Below are 19,327 nucleotides of genomic sequence, written 5' to 3'. Positions count from 1 at the left end.
CCATCATTGTTTCTGAAATATTTCTTATCTTTTTTGATAAATTACAATAGGACCGTATCAATATACTGACTTCAGATTGCATGTAACTGAAATGCACCAGAGTTTACATTGTCTATTGGAGTCACAATAATAACAGGGTACATATTGCTGGGTGATATCCAAATTTTAACTGGAGAGTAAAAGGGAGAGGCAAAGTTACTGTGTCCGCCTTGGCCTACGCAATCTTCCAGTTACCAAACATTTTAACTCCCCTTCCCACTCCCATACTGACCTTTCTGTCCTTGGCTTTCTCCACTGTCAGAGTGATGCCACACTCAAATTGGAGGAACAGCACCTCATATTTCACTTGTGCAGCTTATAACCCAGAGGTACGAGTATTGATTTCTCCAATTTCAAGTAACCCTTGCATTCCCTCTATCTCAAACCCCCCCACCTTACTCATCCTGCTAGTTTTACTGTTCGTATCTCCTCGTTATCACCTCCTCCACAGCCAACAATGGGCCATTGTGGGTTCTTTGGGTTCGGCATCAATCCGTTCTGTACCTTTTCATACCTCTAGTTTCTCTCACCCCTGTATCTCAGTCTGAAGAAGGTTCTCGACCCAAAGGGTCTCTCACCCATTCCTTTTCCCTAAAGATGCCACCTGACCCGCTGAGTTACTCCCACCTTTTGAAACATAGAAAATAGGTGAAGTAGGTCATTCGGCCCATCGAGCCAGCACCGCCATTTAACATGATCATGGCTAATCATCCAAAATCCGTACCCCATTTCTAATTTCTCCCCATATCCCTTGATTCCATATTTTGTGTATATCTATGATTACTTCAAGATTACCTTTATCAGCAAGGCTAGAAAGGAAATTAAAATGTTGCATCACAATTCCGCAACCAGCCACTTGATGCCCATTGGGATTCATTTTATCAACAGCTATCCTGCTGTTGGAGGCTGCCCCTCTCAACTTACTTCTGGGATTCAGCTCTTTGGCCCATATTTGGATCAAAACTGCAATAGGTCTAAAGTCAAGTGATCCAGGTGAAACTCAAACTCAGTATTAGTGAGATTATTGGCGAGTAAATATAGTATGCTTGCCTGCATTGCTTGGGTCATTGAACATAAGGGTCAGGAAGTCAATGCAGCTCTATAGGGCTTTGGTTAGGTCATATTTGGAGTATTGCGAGCAGTTCTGGTCATCCTATTACAAGAAAGATGTGGACGCTTTGCAGAGGTTTACCAGAACGCTGCCTGGATTATGGAGTTTCAGCTCCAGGGGAGGTTGGATAGACTTGGGATTGTTTTCTCTGGAACATCAAAGATTGACAAGAGATTTGATAGGTATATATTATGAGAGGCATAGATAGGGTAGACAATCAGAACCTTTTTTCCCCAGGTTGGAAATGTCCAACACTAGAGGGCATAGCTGTAAGGTGAGAGGGGGAAAAGGTTTTAATCGAGATTTCCGGGATGTTTTTTTTTTTACACACACAGGAAAATAAAAGCCCAGAACGCATTGCCTGGGGTGATGGTGGGAGCAGATGCGACAGTGGCATTTAAGAAGCTTTTGATAGGCACATGGATCTGTGGGAAATTGAGAGATATGAATCACTTGTGGGCATATGAGATCAGTTCAGCTTCATGTCATCATGTCGGGCACAAACATTGTGGGCCAAAGTGTCCGTTCCTGTGCTTTACTGAATTACTATAGAACTGTCAATGACATCTTCCACCACTTTTAGAGAGGATTGGATGATAATTAGCCAGATTCGATGTGTTCTGCTCTTCATGGAGTGGATGTACCTTGACTCTCTTCTGCATTGTTTGATTGGTGCCATTGCTGTATCTGTAATGGCAGGAGTTTGGCAGAGATACAGATAGCTCTGGAGCACGCTTTCACGTAAAGTATGAAATAAACTAATCGTGACAATAAACTAAACTAATCCCTTGTTATATGATTTTTGTCCGTGGTAGCATAATAACTCACCGTAGGGCTCTAGTATTAGTAAAATACATCAAAAACTGTACAACAACAATTAAATTTTGAATTTGGTGACAAACCACAAAAACTATTAGCGCGTCAACTTCGCAAATTGGACGGGGAAAAAACAATATACAAAATTAGAACAGATAAGGGAGAAACATTAACACTGCCTAAAGATATTAATGATAGATTTCTACAATACTACCAAAAATTGTTTTCATCTAAAATAACAGAACAATCAACGGGAATGGAAACATTTTTACAGAATTGTAAGTTTGCGTGTCTAGATCAGAAAGAGAGAGAATTGCTAGGGGCTGAAATTACGATAAAAGACATTGAAGAATCAATAAAGTCCTTAAAAAAACGGAAAGGCGGCAGGACCCGATGGTCTAAATTCGGAATTTTATTAAAAAATTTATGATTTGCTTTCCCCACGCCTACAGACAATGTACAAATACGCATATACTCAACAGAAACTCCCAGGAACTCTAAATGAATCAACAATCATACTTATACCAAAAACGGACAAGGATCTTGAAGACCCAGGTTCATACAGAGCTATAGCCCTTTTAAATACTGATCAGAAAATATTAACTAAGATTCTATCTAATAGATTGAGCTTAGTGATCAGTAAATTAATACATCCTGACCAAACAGGGTTTATCCCCAACCGGTATTCATTTTTTAATCTGAGAAGATTATTTAATATTATATACTCCAATAGAATCCCTAACGCAGAGCTAGCAATTATCTCGTTAGATGCTGAAAAAGCATTTGACCAGGTAGAATGGCCATATTTATTTTCGGTGATGGAAAAATTTCAACTAGGAGAGAAGTACTGTACATGGGTTAAATTGTTATATTCTAACCCAACAGCTAGAATATTAACAAACACAATGTTATCAACTAAATTTAATCTCTCTAGAGGCTGTAGACAAGGATGCTCACTATCCCCACTATTATTTGCTCTTGCAATCGAACCCCTAGCAGAAAGCGTTAGAAACCATCCAGGAATATTTGGATACAATACTAGAGACACAAGGAATAAAATCTCCTTATATGCAGATGATATACTAATATATATTACAAAATTAGAAACTAGTATTCCAAACCTATTAAATCTAATAACTCAATTTGGTCAGTTTTCGGGATATAGAATCAATTGGAATAAAAGCGAAATCATGCCAATAACAAAATTCAATTTACATACAATACAACAATCCCCTTTTAAAATAGTTAAAGATAAATTTAAATACTTAGGAATCTATGTAACTAAGACATATACCTCTTTATTTAAACTAAATTTCCCACCCTTACTGAATAAACTACATAAGAATATTCAATACTGGAAAACACTCCCCATTTCAATGCTTGGGAGAATTAATGCTATAAAAATGATTTTTTTACCGCAACTGCTGTACCTACTTCAATTAATTCCGATATATATCCCAAAAACTTTTTTCAAAAAAGTCGACTCCATTGTTACAAGTTTTGTCTGGGATTATAAGAATCATAGAATAAGTAAAAAACATTTATGTAAATCAAAGATAAATGGAGGTCTGGCTTTGCCAAATTTCTTATTTTATTTTTGGGCAGTCCATATTAAAAACATGAATTTTTGGCTGGAAGAGATGGACCAACAACCAGATTGGCTAATGATAGAAAAGGAAGACTGTCTACCTTTTGAAATTGGACCGATCATATTTGCCCCCACAAAACTGCACAAAAAAACCTACAAAGAAAACCCCATAATACATAGTGGAATACGAATTTGGAAACAAATAAAAAAAGATTTAAAATTGAATAATATACCACTCTGCCTTCCCATTGTAAATAATCCTTTATTCAAATCATCCTTTATGGACAAAGGTTTCACACAATGGAAAAATAATGGAATCAAAAATATAGGACATCTTTATGGGAAAGGTACTTTTCTTTCATTCCAAGAGTTACAACTGAATTATGGACAGCACTCAAATAATTTCTTCAGATATCTACAAATTAGAGATTATGTTAAATCTAATACACAAGTTTACAGGAATAGGGAATCAGAAATTCTTGATGAATGTCTGAACAAGCATCCTAATACTGAAAAACTAATAGCTTATATTTATAACACCTTACTAAATAACGAGGTACCACCGACCGAACCATATAGATACAAATGGGAAAATGAAATAGGTCATCCTATCACGAAAGATATGTGGGACGAAAGTTTACAACAAATACATCAATGTTCATTAAATGCCAGACATACTTTAATACAATTCAAGGTCTTACATAGACTACACTTCTCTAAAATAAAACTAAATAGAATCTTCCCACAAATCTCTCCTATTTGTGATAAATGTCTACATTTAGAGGCTAATTTAACACATACGTTTGCAAACTGTATAAAACTTAAACATTTCTGGACAGATATTTTTGAAATAACTTCAGAAGTTATTAATACAAAACTGGACCCAGACACAAAATTAATAATACTTGGAATATCAGAACAAAGCTTAACACTCACAACAAACCAAAGAAACTTCCTCAATTACAGTATAATAACCGGAAAAAAATTAATATTAAAATTTTGGAAAGGCCCTACAACCCCCACAATTAAAATGTGGACTACGGAAATGTCGGAGACCCTATACTTAGAAAGAATTAGACTTGTCTTAATGGACAAACAAGATCTTTTCCATAAAATTTGGGCTCCATTCATTAACTATCTGAAGGGATAGATTGGCACAGCACGAGGACCCAGCTGAAACTTGAACTCAGGAACAGATGAAAAACTATACTCTATACTTTATAACCTACGAACCTATCTCCATTGATTTATTACAGGTAACCCATTCCACCTCCCTTGTTTTTCTGTTGTGTTGTTTCTTGTTTTTTTTTTTTTTTTTGCTTTCTTTCTTATTTGTAACTTTCTACCCTCTCTTTTTCTCGCTTTCTATAAAAAATAAAAATACTAGAAGCAGAAGTAATTAAAAACTGTACAACAAAATGGCAGTATATCTCACCTGCTTCCCCAGGCAATCAGCTTCTTTCAGCATGTCATACACCTTGAATGCATTTTCTCTCCGTTGTGCAAAAACATTATCAGATCCATTATTTTCTTGATATGCAAGGAAAGGCAGAATATTAACCATTATCTTTGGAAGGCAATCAACAAGCAATTCTTTCCACTGTCTGTTAATGTGCGCAGCAATTGATTTCACTTCCTTTATGTTCCCAGTAACCATCAGGTGGGGGATAAGTACTTTGTAATAGGACCTAAAACAGAAACCAACAAAAATAGTTAATAAAGAGAATCAATTACAACTGTTGTTCCAAATCAGTAGCTATCAAAATAATAATTTAATCATTTAAATTATTCTGAACAACTATATGATCCGAGTATATTTATTTAGTACTTTGTAACAGAATTTTGGTGCTGAAAAGTGAAGCATATTCATTGAGAAATATCTTAAATTCTCAGTTTATGCTGTTATTCTCACAGAAGGTGCAGTACAGTTACACAACACAGATGGAAAACCAGATGGATGCAGTATCAAACTCAGACTACACTTTTACTTCAATCTCTCTCAGCTGTAAGATCAGAAGGGTGAGGTGAGGAGGGAAAGGATTTAATAGGAACCCGAGGAGCAAGCAACGTTTGTTTTACATAAAAAGGTGGTAGGTATATGAAAGAAGCTGTAGGAGTAGGTAGTTAAGGCAGGTACTATCTTAACAGTTTAAAAAAAACATTTGCACAGGTACATGGATAGGATAGGTTTACAGGGAAATTGGCCAAACACAGGCAGGTGTTTACCTGTAAAATTCTTCCAGATTAGAGCAGTTCAATACAATGTAAGGGAATGTAGACAATTTGTAGTCAGGATCAGTCACTGCCAGCCATTCATGGATCAGATAATCCATATGAGAAACCATGAAGCTCTCCAAAGTATGGTAAGTCAAACACTTTGACGTAGACTCAAGAATCTAAGCAAAAGTAAGCAGACATATGTATAACTCAAAACAATATGGCTTTATAAAATCCTGAACAACAAAAAATATTCTGCATTTGTTATTGACTGCGGGACGGGAACAATTGGTCACCACCAATTAATTATGCAATTCCAAAAATATATTCTGCATCACAAAACATTTGGTGATATTGGATTTTATGTTAATATTTTTCCTTTCCGCTCCAGCAGGTCTTCCCAACATTGATACTTCATTGCGTGACCGGAGTTAGAGGTGTGGGGAAATTTAAATGTAAAGATTTTAGACTTGAGATACAGCATGACAAAAGGCCCTTCGGCTCACCATGTCCTTGTCGAACAGTGATCACCCTCGTACACTGACACTACCTCATGCACTACGGACAATTTACAATTTTACAGAAGTCAATTAATCTAAAAACCTGTATATCTTTGGGATGTGGGAGGAAACCGGAGCATCCGTGGAAAACCCATGTGGTCACAGGGATAATGTACAAATTCCGTACAGACAGCACCCGTAGTCAGGATCGAACATAGGTCTCCGGCGCAGTAAGACAGCAGTTCTACCGCTGTGCCACACCAGAGATTTCTGCACACAGAATGTTAATCTTTGACATGGATGCGTTTGATGTGTTATTCTTATACACAAAAAGAAAACAGAATGAGGAAGTAAACAGTGCCATTTGAACATCTGTTATAAAGATAACAATTTCCTTTCATAATTACCTTTTTAACAAGCATAGGGTCTAGCTTGTTCTCCTTTAATGATTGGCAAATAGCAAATAGGGCCTGCTTTTCACATATGGGGCTGCAGCACATGATCAATGAAAGCACTATAAGCAACGCAGCTCTTCTGTTGCATTCCTCATCCTGAAGTTCTTCTGGGGATGTACGATTCTGAAGAAACTGAGAATATATTTTAAAAAGCCATGTACAATTGCACAGACAAGGCATCTTTGATTTGCATTGCGACATTAATGCAGAATAATCTCTTACATTGGTCTTGAGAGGCACCAGGAAGAAGCTGATCACAGGGAGAATGGAAGCAATATTAGATGGGATGACCAAAAGCAACAATGCAGAGCTCAGCATTAAGAGGACAGAAAAAGGTGGAGATGTAGGTAGGTACTACTGGAGACAGAAGAATGGGGAGCTTGGTCAGGGACTCTGAAGAAGATTAGAAATAAGGAATAATATTAATTATTCTGATAATATTAATGCTAGTGTGGCGTCAGCTAATACACGGGCCACTTATGGTCGAACCCTCGTCAGTAGGTACGAGGGCTGGCATGTGACGTCATGGGCTAGAGGGAGTGTCCTGCTACTTAAGGTTATCTCACCTCGAGACCTTAGCAGGTAGCTGAGCCCGAGAGAACAACCTCACTCAGCTACAGCAGCAATGATACTATAGTTAGCGGACCAACCTAACGTGTAGAACCTGAATAAACTATTGTTTGAACCTGCCTGACGTCTGGTGTTATTCACCACATTTGGTGGCGCTACACTAGACACAAAATACTGGAGTAAATCAGCGGGTCAGGCAATATCCCTGGTGATAATCGATAGGTGACGTTTTAGGTCGGGACCCTTCTTCAGACTGATTGTAGGAGAGAGCAACTGAAAGCAAGAAAATAAAAGGGTCTTTTCTTGCTTCCAGTTCCTCTTCTCTTTAATCAGACTGAAGAAGGGTCCATACCCGAAACATCTCCTATCCAGAGATGCTACCTGACCAACTGAGTTACTCCAGCATTTTACGTCTCTCTTTGGTATAAACAAGCATCTGCAGTTCATTTTTATTAATGATAATATTAATGCTTGGGAGAGAATTAAATATAATTGTCAAATACAAAATAATGCTCTGGAAAAGACACAAAGTGCTGGGATAACTCAACAGAGTAATGCAGTGAATAAGGTAGTATCTCTGAAGAACATGGATAGGCATTGTTGCAGGTCGAGACCCATCTTCAGGCTCTGGATTTAGTTTATCCACTGCGTTCTTCATAAAGAATTAATTGCCACGATTCATTTTCAGATTACGATTTGGTGTTTCATGGATTCCTAATATTCCAGACAGTATTGTAATATGTAACATTATTTCACCATTTAGTGTCACAGACTGCCATCTATGGTTGCACATTGGGAATGAACTTCACGTAAAGTTGGCTCCAGTATAATTGGAGCAATCTTTCTCTAATGCGAATAATGCAATTATTAGAAACATAGAAACATAGACATAGAAAATAGGTGCAGGAGTAGGCTATTCGGCCCTTCGAGCTTGCACCGCCATTCAATATGATCATGGCTGATCATCCAAATCAATATCCCATACCTGCCTTCTCTCCATACCCCTGATCCCTTTAGCCACAAGGGCCACATCTAACTTAAATCCAGCCAATGAACTGGCCTCAACTACCTGCTGTGGCAGAGAATTCCATAATTATAGTATTAATATATAGTATTAATATAGCTTCCCACTTACATATGGCAGGAATGAATAACGGAATAGTTAATATTCCAGTGCCTTGCTCTGCCTCTGCAAGATTATAAAATAGTTATATAGAGAAGGGTCCTTTAAAATTTCAAATTCTTAATGAAATTTTAAAGCTACACTGCATTCAGAAAGTGGGGTGGAAGATTGCAACCTTCACGTGGCCCGCCCTGTTTCGACTAATGCAATTAACTCGACGTGCACAAACGGAAGATCAAATAGAACAAGTTGTCCAACAACTTTAGGCTGTGCACGCCACACGAAAGAAGAAGATTCAGAAAGTATTCAGACCCCTTCACTTTTTCCACATTTTGTTACGTTACAGCCTTATTCTAAAATGGATTAAAATCTTTTTTTTTTATCATCAATCTACACACAATACCCCATAATAAAAAAGAAAAAAACAGGTGTATAGAAATTTTTACAAAGTAATTCAAAAGAAATAACTGAAATATCACACTTACATAAGTATTCAGACCCTTTACTCAGTTCATTGTTGAGGCACCTTTGGCAGCGATTACAGCCTCAAGTCTTCTTGGGTATGACGCTACAAGCTTGGCACACCTGTATTTGGGTAATTTCTCCCATTCTTCTCTGCAGATCTTCTCAAGCTCTGTCAGGTTGGATGGGGAGCGTCAATGCACAGCTAATTTCAGACCCTCAGAGATGTTTGATCAGGTTCAAGTCCGGGCTCTGGCTGGGCCACTCATGGACATTCACAGACTTGTCACGAAGCCACTCCTGTGTTGTCTTGGCTGTGTGCTTAGGGTCGTTGTCCTGTTGGAAGGTGAACCTCCGCCTCAGTGTGAGGTCCAGAACGCTCTGGAGCAGGTTTTCATCAAGGATCTCTCTGTACTTTGCTCTGTTCATCTTTCCATCGATCCTGACTAGTCTCCCAGTTTCTGCCGCTGAAAACATCCCCACAGCATGATGCTGCCACCACCATGCTTCACCGTAGGTATGGTATTGGCCAGGTAATGAGCGGTGCCTGGTTTCCTCCAGACGTGAAGCTTGGTATTCAGGCCAAAGAGTTCAATCTTGGTTTCATCAGACCAGAGAATCTTGTTTCTCATGGCCTGAGAGTCCTTTAGGTGCCTTTTGGCAAACTCTAAGCGGGCTGTCATGTGCCTTTTACTGAGGAATGGCTTCTGACGGGCCACTCTACCGTAAAGGCCCGATTGGTGGAGTGGTGCAGATATAGTTGTCCTTCTGGAAGGTTCTCCCATCTCTAGAGGAACTCTGGAGCTCTGTCAGTGACCATTGGGTTCTTGGTCACCTCCCTGACCAAGGCCCTTCTCCCCTGATTGTTCAGTTTGGCCGGGCGGCCAGCTCTATGAAGAGTCTTGGTGGTTCCAAAGTTCTTCCATTTAAGAATGACGGAGGCCACTGTGCTCCTCGGGACCTACAATGCTGCAGAAATTGTTTTATTCACTTTCCCAGATCTGTATCACGACACAATCCTGTCTCGGAGGTCTACGGACAATTCCTTCGACTTCATGGCTTGTGTTTTGCTCTGACATGCACTGTCAACTGTGGGACCTTATATAGACAGGTGTGTGCCTTTCCAAATCATGTCCAATCAATTTAATTTACCATTGGTGGACTCCAATCAAGTTGGAGAAACATCTCAAGGATAATCAATGGAAAGAGGATGAACCTAAGCTCAATTTTGAGTGTCATAGCAAAGGGGTAAATATGATATTTATGTAAATATGATATTTCAATTATTTATTTTTAATTACTTGCAAAATTTCTAAACTCCTGTTTTCATTTCTTCATTCTGGGGTATTGTGTGTAGATTGATGATAAAGTAAAAAAAAGATTTTAATCAATTTTAAAATAAGGCTGTAACGTAACAAATTGTGGAAAAAGTGAAGGGGTCTGAATACTTTCTAAATGCACTGTATGGTTTCAAAATGATCCCAGTCCATTTTCTCTTCCTTATAGAGCTCTACAAAACTGGCATGAAAACAGAAGCAATGATTAAAGTTCAAACGATGAAAGAGTTTTGGTAGGCCATTCACCGGAAAAGGAGTATCATATACTTAAGGTTTTGCCTGTTGTGCTGCTATAAGAATTTAATTGATCTTTCAGGAGACATGACAATAAAACACTCTTGACTGTTGATTGGTTGAGGTTAATGGACCATCTTCACGGTGCCAGTCATTCAGATCAGCGAATTTAATGGAGTAAAGAATTTATGATTTCTCCGATCTGTAAGTTTCAGTTAATGATCTAGTAAACATTGTCTGGAGACATGCAAATATTTACAGTGAGGCACCAAAGATAGAATAAAAGGTGCACAAATCTAACCAATTACAGCATTGCAAACACAGTGAGCATCAAGAGAATGGTAGCAAGGAAAACAGAAAGAAAAAAAACAAAAAACAGGAATTACAATCAGAAAATTAACTTACTGAAAATGAATCAATCCTAATTAACCCATCATAATATTGATGTAAGAATTTCACTTGGAGGTAAAAAGAAACGATTGAGTGCATTGCTTTACATTTCGTGTCAGTTTACATTATATGGGACATGAGCCTGCAAACATCAGGGAACAATGGAGAATAAAGGAGCATGGAAAAAGGTGATGACCTTCCCTAAACTGGATGATCTCTTTTTAGAATTTCATTAAGATGTACCTGAACTGAGGGAAGAAAAATGCACATGATTTAAAAATAAAATTAAAGAAAGGTTACCTGATATCTCATTCCTGATTGTACTTTCATATACACATTTTCAAAAGCTTTTTGCTGCAGTTTCACGGGAAGGGCGTGCAGCTTTACAGACGTATCCTGTACCCGAGTCTCCTGGAATAGACTAGAGAGAAGAAACTGTTCAACATAAGTGACCACATTTTATAAAGAGTTAAAAAAGGAACTGCAGATGCTGGAAAATCGAAGGTAGACATTCATTTGATAAAGTCACATAGTTCCCTTTGTTAAAAGTCCCAGACTGAAAGAAATACAGTAACTGGAATAGAGATTACACTCTCACATAATTGTCTGTGTAAATTTTGTGAAGGCTCAACTGCTAAAGCTGTATTGGATGCATTGATAAACCTTTGGGGAAAAAAACTGCATATGTTGGAAATAAAGGTTCTGGCGGCATCTGTGGAAATGGAAACAGAGGAAACATTAAACTCTGGCCTAACACCCTTTGTCAAAACTGAGAAAGGAAGAAAAAAGGCACAAAGTGCTGGAGTAACTCAGCCGGTCAGGTAGCATCCCTGGAGAACATGGATAGGTGATGTATCAGGTTGGGACCCTTCGTAAATCAACATCTGCAGTTCCTTGTTTCTACAAGAATGAAAAAAAAAACTTTTAGCAGCAGAGAAGATGAGTGGGATAGATGGAACAAAATGAATAATTCTTATAATGCGAGTGCAAATGAGATTATATTTATTTTTGTACGTAGTGCTCTGCTGATGCATGTGCAGCAGGTGAGACCATACCAAAAGAAAGATTCTCTGGGAGTTAGTTGCACAAATGTACTACTAACACATTATATGCACAGGTGAGAGATGGATGATGGGCAAAGGAGGAAGGGAAAAGGTGGGGGGGGGGGGGGGGGGGAGGTGAGCCATGGGAGAAGAAACCCAGGTATATAGGCTTGGGTTATGGGCAGATAGAGGGGAAGGGAATGTGAAGGGTAGAGGCTGGTAGATGATAGGCAGAGCAAGGAAAGGGAGGGATGGTAGGGAGGGTAGCAAGTTGAGGTAGTAAGGGGGGGGGGGGGAGATAGATGGAAAAGGTGAATAAAGATGCTGGATGGATTGATGAAAGTGGGAAAGTGTGTTTCCAACTACCATCTACAAGCATACCCTCCTCCCCCTCCCAACCTGCTTCCCTCGGTCCATCATTCCCCACCCTATCCCCTTCATTCCCCCTCAACACACCTATCACCTTCAGAAGGGAGAAAGAGAGGAAGAAGGAAGAGAGGAAATTAGAGAAATTCGGGTGTCTCCCTACTAACCGTATTCCCCTGCTGCAGGTTCGTGGAAGCCATTTCGAGGAGTCATTTGGACAAACCTGAAATCACCAGTGCCACCGGGTGGTCAAGACTGGGCCATCCTTCTTCAGGCTTCCCGAAGAAGTCATAAACAACCAGTGCCTCTACTGAGGCCAAGGCTGAGTGGTTGGAGAAAGCCTGAAATGCCTCTTCCTGTCCACGGACACTGAGGAACGTGTCCACACACAGAGGCAGACTGAGTAGCCAGGATAAGCTAGAGTCCGCCAGAGCCTCTTCTCATGGCACGGGTGAACTGCAGGGGGAAGCCTGAGACGCAATGCCTCCTTCGTGACCAGGAGTGCGCTGCCCAGACAAGCCCAAGATCGCCACTGGTGCACTCCTGGTCTCGGAGAGAAGTTTATGGAGGAGTTACAAGCTTGCAGTCTTCATAGTTGACAATAGACAAGAAGTTGATTCAAATGGAATTTTGTAAGCCTTGTTTTCTCCAAAATATTAATAATAATAATAAATTTTATTTATGGGCGCCTTTCAAAAGTCTCAAGGACACCTTACAGAATTTAACAAGAGTAGAAAACATATAATCGGAGTAAAATAAATAATAAAGACATCACCAATACACAAATTAAAGACAGAATATGATCCAAAGACAAAAAAAAATCAAAAACACAATGTGAAGAGAGAGCAGCGGCAGCTAAACCGCGCCAGCGTACACTCTCCCTTCCGACAGCCATCTTGGACACAAACTAAAATAATCACTTACACACAAAAATCATCCCCCCACAATGGTTACCACTGTGGGGGAAGGCACAATGTCCAGTCCCCATCCCCAGTTCTCCCAAAGTCAGGCCTATTGAGGCCTCCGCTATTGCCTCTATGGAGGCCCGATGTTCCTGGCCGTTCTCGCCGGGTGCTGTTGCCCCGGCGTCGGGAGAGTCCTCTCAGCGGCTGGGCCACCTGGAACGGCCGCTTCCTTACCGGAGACCGCGGCTTCCGAAGCCGACAAGGCCGCGCCGGTTTGGAGCTCCCAGGCTCCCGATGTTGAAGTCGGCGCCGCCCACTCCAGATAGGGATGTACATCATCATCTTAATTTCTCAGAAATCTTTTTGGCCCTGGCATTACTCATGAGTGCAACTGATATAATATTTTACAGCTCAGGGTTACTGCATTTGAAAACTGAAAAATTACCTGCTTATAGACATAGCAGCGAGCATGCGAACTTGGTGATGACTGTCTGTTAGGAACTCTGTGTAGGCTTCAGAGACAGGCAATTCTTCATCTCGGCTGGAAAGCACAGTCCACTTGGAGTGAGGATCTTTCTGAAGCCATAAAAAACATTAGTCACACTAACAAAAGTGAAACATTTAACATGAACACAATTTATACTGTAATATTCCATTTGCATCTTGAAGATACCAAGAGACTATTAATGTAGGTTTTATTCACAATCAGGTCTCGAGTATTTTATTGTTATTTGTCCCGAACCAGAGGAATGAAATTCTTGCATCTTATCCCGTGTGTTATCTGATCAGGATCTCAAGAAAAAGGCTACAGGGTGACTACAGTTTAAGCATTGTGTAATAAAATTTGCCATTTATGAAAATCCAATCATTTTTCAGCAAGTACGGAAAACAATTAAATATAGTCAGAGGGCAGTGTTCAACCAAATGCTTCAGGTTGGAGACTATCTGTTAAAATAAAACTGATCACAACTAATTTTTGTAATTCAATTGTTAACCTCTCTCTCTCTCTCTCTCGCTCTCTCTCTCTCTCTCACACATGGTGAAAACATCTGATAATATGATGGAATTGGTTAAACATTTAAAGATAATGTTACATTGCAATTAGGTCATGTTCACAAGCAGAAAATGCCATTAATTGTTGTTACATAAAACATGGTCCCATGTGTTGAGAATTGGATTTTCTGTTCTGTAAAGTGTTCCAAAAAGTATTTTCCTATAGTTCCTGGAGTTTGTAGAATGAGCTATTTCTGTGATACAAACAATTTTAAGGGGTAAGGTGAGGTTGGCAGGATGGATGCTAAGAGACTATTTAATCATTAGTTGCATGTTCTAATTATCAGGAGTATAAGGGGACCTCTTGTACATGGTCAAAACAGTTAACTGTTCAAACCAATGATAAATTTTAATCAAAGAAAGATACAAAATGCTGGACTAACTCAGTGGGTCAAGCAGCATCTCTGGAGAACAGGGATAAGTGACGTTTCGGGTCAGGACCCTTCTTCAGACAGATAATCTTTTAGATGAATAAATTTAGATTAATAAAATAGACGGATACATTTTGAACATTTTAATCATTTGTTATGTGAATATAAACAATTTGTTATGTGAATATATATACATTTGTTATGTGAATATATACCTCAAGTAGGGCTTTCATGCATCTCACCAGAGCAGTTCTCACTTGCACGTTACATTTTCCTTCCTTGCTTAGATGCCTATTATAAATGAGAACCAGAAGTTATAGAACCTCTCCAGCATGCCTCAACAACCAATAATATCTCAATTGATTCCCTACATTGTCTACTTTCACATCCAAACCACATATTTTTTAACCACCCCCCCTCCCATGAATACCTTGAATGTGACCAATGATTGTCATTCATGGGACAATGAGTTGAGAAATTCAACAGATTCACACGATTCTGAGTTGTTTTATTCCTGATATTAATGTTAAATTGATAACCCTTTCCTTATCATGAATGTGCCCTCTAGTTCTAGAACTACCAGTTAAAGGAAATAGCACTTCCCCACAATGATACAAACTCTCATTCTTCTGTTCCATGAGGATGGGCCAATCTTGACTGAGTAGCACACACAACATTGGTACAGTAATAGATAAATTAATGTACTAAACTAGAATTCAGAGTTCTGGACTAACAGTTCAGACACACAAGCAGTCCGAAGAAGATTCCCGAGCTGAAATATCGCCTATCCATGCTCTCCAGAGAAGCTGCCTCACCTGCTGAATAATCCAGCACTGTGGGTCTTTATTTGTAAACCAGCATCTGCAGTTCCTTGTGTCTAGACAAGTTTGAGGCAGGCACATTTGCAATGTTTAAGAAATATTTAGACAGGTACATGGATAGGATAGGTTTAGAGGGATATGGACCAAATGCAGGTAGGAGTAGTGTGGAAGAATTATGTTTGGCAAATCAGGAGTTACAACTTGGTACTCGCTTGTGACTTCTCCACAGTGCTTACTTGTAAATTCCTGAGCATACTTATCTGCAGCTGCAGATAATTGTCCCCTGTATATTAAAACAACTAATGAACTAAAGGCAATAGCAGGGTAAAGGTTATCTCGCAACACACCACTGAATGGTCGGAAACCGGAGATAGCACGTATGTTGTTCCACAAATGATTTTTATGGATAATCACAAGAAGACTGTCAAAAGGCCTTTTGGCCGATCGTTCAATTTAAAAAAGATATCGTACTGGAAAGGGAACTAGAGGCAGGAGATGGAGATCCCACGTGTGATTCTAATTATAAAGTGCCCTCCATAATGTTTGGGACAAAAACCATCATTTATTTATTTGCCCCAGTATGCCACAATTTGAGATTTGTAATAGAAAAAAAATCACACGTGGTTAAAGTGCACAATATCAGATTTTATTAAAGGCCATTATGGAGGGCACTGTATGTTGGGCTGTTTTGATAAATGGTTTGAGGTGGTCAAAAGACATCAGGCTCCCAAAATAAAGGGTAAGAAGCGAGGGCATGTATACTCTAATTTATAATCTGATGCATGCACTTTATAATCTAATGCAAAGGATCAGCAACAGCAAGCTATGCTGCATTGTTTGCAGCTACAGGATAATCCCCTGATTGCAACGTTTGTCGTTTTAGGCAGTTGACAGAAACCCCTACTGATTTTTTGCAACATCTCATCCGTATTAGTAAATTCTTACAGAAAGCTAATTGAACTGCCCTGTTCACCGAGATTCCTCAACAGCAGTATGAGGAAGGCATGCAGCAGTTCTTGCAGCCTCGTGTTTATCTGCCCAGAGGGAATAGCAGCGGAAATATCTCTCTCTATTGTCCTGTTTAGCCCCCCGCAGGGGTATGTGAGTAACGCCAGGTACATGGTTCAGGCAGTGTTTCTTTAAGTAAATTCCTTGACAGGTGGGACTAATGTAGATGGGACATGTTGGTTGGTGTTGGCAACTTGGCCTGATGGCCCTTTGTCTATGGTGCATTACTCTAATTGCTTGTCATTTACTTGCTTTACATGTGTCAATTGGTCAACTACATACCAAGGGAAAAAAAGTTGACATTTTGGCTTCAACAGAACAAATAACTTGCAAAGGTCTGATGAAGAGAGTGGAAGAGTAATTATACCTACCAGAATGCTCCAATTGCTTTTAGCAAAATTCCTTGAATGTCAGCCATTTCATCAGCATCAAGGCCATGTACCGACAGTAATGGAAGAATGTGTGTCAGGATCACTGAACAAACGTCTTGATCACAACGATACACAGAACACAAGTCCCTGGACAGTACAGAAGCCACAATTACAAAATGCTATATTTTGTTCAAAATTCTTCTATTCATTCATTCTTTTAAAAAGTAAAAAAATAGTCCAATTAAAATTCACGTTCTAGGAATATTAGATATTAAAAAAAAAAATTGGGAGCGTTATACACTGAGAAAAATGTCTACTACGAGGCAATTCCACAGTTATCTACTTAGGAGACATTTGCAACATTCCATTTTTTCCCTTCATTTTGCTGAGGTACACACTGGGTAATGCAATGCCGAATTCCAGTCACCTTTTTTGAGCATCAGCTAATGTTTTGCACAAAATGGTAGTTTAAAATTTTGGAAGCTCAAATTCCCGAGTTGAAGGTTTATGAGGACAAAATTACTACTTACAAGAGTGGTTTCAGAAGTATGACAAAATCACTTGAAGGTAGAATGCCTTCTTCTGATGGGAGCTCTTTTAAGAGGATTAAGTACTGTAAGATCAGACATAAACAAGATGTCAGCAAAATCGCATGCATTTATTACTGTGCAACAGATTCAGTTATAGACACTGACTACTGATAGGAACAGAAAATCTACCACATGATGTACTTCTAAACAAGAAGCATCGCCAGAAAGGGATATTGTCAGTGTGCTGCAGTGAACTGGAAAATTATAACTTGATTTTTTACATATACCAACATCCAATTTACAACCATCCATACAGAATGGAAACAGGTCCTTCGGCCCAACTTACCCATGGTGACCAAGACGGCCAATCTGCACTAGTCCCACATGCATGGGTTTGGCCCATATCTCTCCAAAACACATTAACAAAACCTGCAACCTCGTGTCATAACCTCATTCCACATACCTTGGTCTTCCAAATTGGAGGTGGATGACAGATAAATAACAGCTCATAGTTATATAGCACAGAAAAAGGCCCTTTGGCACAACCCGTCCATTCCAACCAAGATGCTCCTTCTAAGCTTATCCCATTTGTTGTGTTTGGCCAATATCGCTCTAAACCTTTCCTATCTATGTACTTGACCAAATGTCTTTCAAAATGTTGTGTGTTAACGCTCTGGAGTTGTTGGAAGAAGATCATGCCCTCAATATATGGAGACATCAAATGTTCATGTGCTTATTGGAGTAGGAAAGGGAGAACCAGCAGGTTGGAGCCAAGTTCAAACTGACTCTCTTCATTATCAGTACAAATGGTCTGACCTTTAAAACATATGCATAACTGAGAAATTCCAATGATAATAAAATGTTATTTGCAAGAGCATCCTGATTCCTTCTATAGTTAGGATTGGAAACATCATTCATTTCTTGACAAGTTACAAATTATACCACTGCTGCCAATATTTATTTGTCCCATTGTAAATTAAAAAAAACATGGCTAGTCTTTTTTGTATTCAGGCCAAATTAGATTACTCCCCATACTTTACATCTACTTAGCATTATTTAAACATGCACACTTCCCCATGTGATCAGTTGATGATTATCTTGAGAAATAAACATATGTAATTTTCATTCCACCAAGGTCAGTGAAGCAATAATCTACAGTGCCTGTTCACTCTCCTGACTGCAACTAAGCTTAATCAGATGATAGAATTATTAGTCTATACTATACGGTTCGGAAGTGGCGGCGCCGGGAACGGCTGCGGCTCGCCTGCAGTCCGTTTGTCTTTTACTTTTTTGTGATGTATTTTTTTCGTTTTGTCTAGTTACGTTTTTGTTTTTTAGGTCGTGTTTATGTGGGGGGGGGGGGGTGAAACGGGGCTTGCTGTCTCTCCCTTCGTGGGAATACGACCTTTTTGTCGTATCCCCCTTCTCTGCCTCCGTCTACACTGAGGCCTAATGGCGGAGCTGGCGACCTCGGGACTCTGGAGGCAGCTGACAGGACTCGCCCTGAGCTCCCGTGAGGGTGGCCCAGCCCGGGGCTGGAACAGCGCTCTCGTGAGAGCGGCCTGGCGAGGGGCTGAGAGACTTCCCCGTGAGGGGCTGTGGCCCGTCGGAGTGGCCCAGCCCGAGGGAGGAGCGGCACTCCCGTCGGAGTGGCCCAGCCCGAGGGAGAACGGCACTCCCGTCGGAGTGGCCCAGCCCGAGGGTGGAACGGCACTCCCGTCGGAGTGGCCCAGCCTGAGGGAGGAGCGGCACTCCCGTCGGAGTGGCCCAGCCCGAGGGAGAACGGCACTCCCGTCGGAGTGGCCCAGCCCGAGGGTGGAACGGTACTCACGTGAGGGCGATCCGGCTCGGGGCTGGAACGGTGCTCCGGTGGCTGGGACGGCGTTCTGAGGCGGTGACCTGAGTCCGGGGTTCAGCCGCGGGCCAGCGGCTGCGTGTGCTGGACTGGAGGGCGGCAGCTTCGACCACCCCCGGGCCGCGGTGTTTGAACCGGCCCGTTTGCGGGGTTCGGTGAGCC

General features: G+C 40.3%; 1 protein-coding gene across 1 annotated transcript in view; it reads right to left on the bottom strand.

Moving 5' to 3' along the window:
* Positions 1-19,327, bottom strand: part of atm (ATM serine/threonine kinase) — a 183,993-nt gene that overhangs the window by 64,563 nt on the left and 100,103 nt on the right. The window contains 8 exon segments of the mRNA XM_033023432.1: positions 4,990-5,242; positions 5,781-5,950; positions 6,679-6,849; positions 11,143-11,263; positions 13,602-13,732; positions 14,796-14,871; positions 16,781-16,927; positions 17,311-17,393. Of these exon segments, the coding sequence (XP_032879323.1) occupies positions 4,990-5,242; positions 5,781-5,950; positions 6,679-6,849; positions 11,143-11,263; positions 13,602-13,732; positions 14,796-14,871; positions 16,781-16,927; positions 17,311-17,393 (1,152 nt within the window).

Source organism: Amblyraja radiata, chromosome 6 (assembly GCF_010909765.2).
Source record: "Amblyraja radiata isolate CabotCenter1 chromosome 6, sAmbRad1.1.pri, whole genome shotgun sequence".
Taxonomy (NCBI): Eukaryota; Metazoa; Chordata; class Chondrichthyes; order Rajiformes; family Rajidae; genus Amblyraja; species Amblyraja radiata.
The sequence above is the reverse complement of the archived record's forward strand: the minus strand, read 5'-3'. Positions and strand labels throughout refer to the sequence as shown.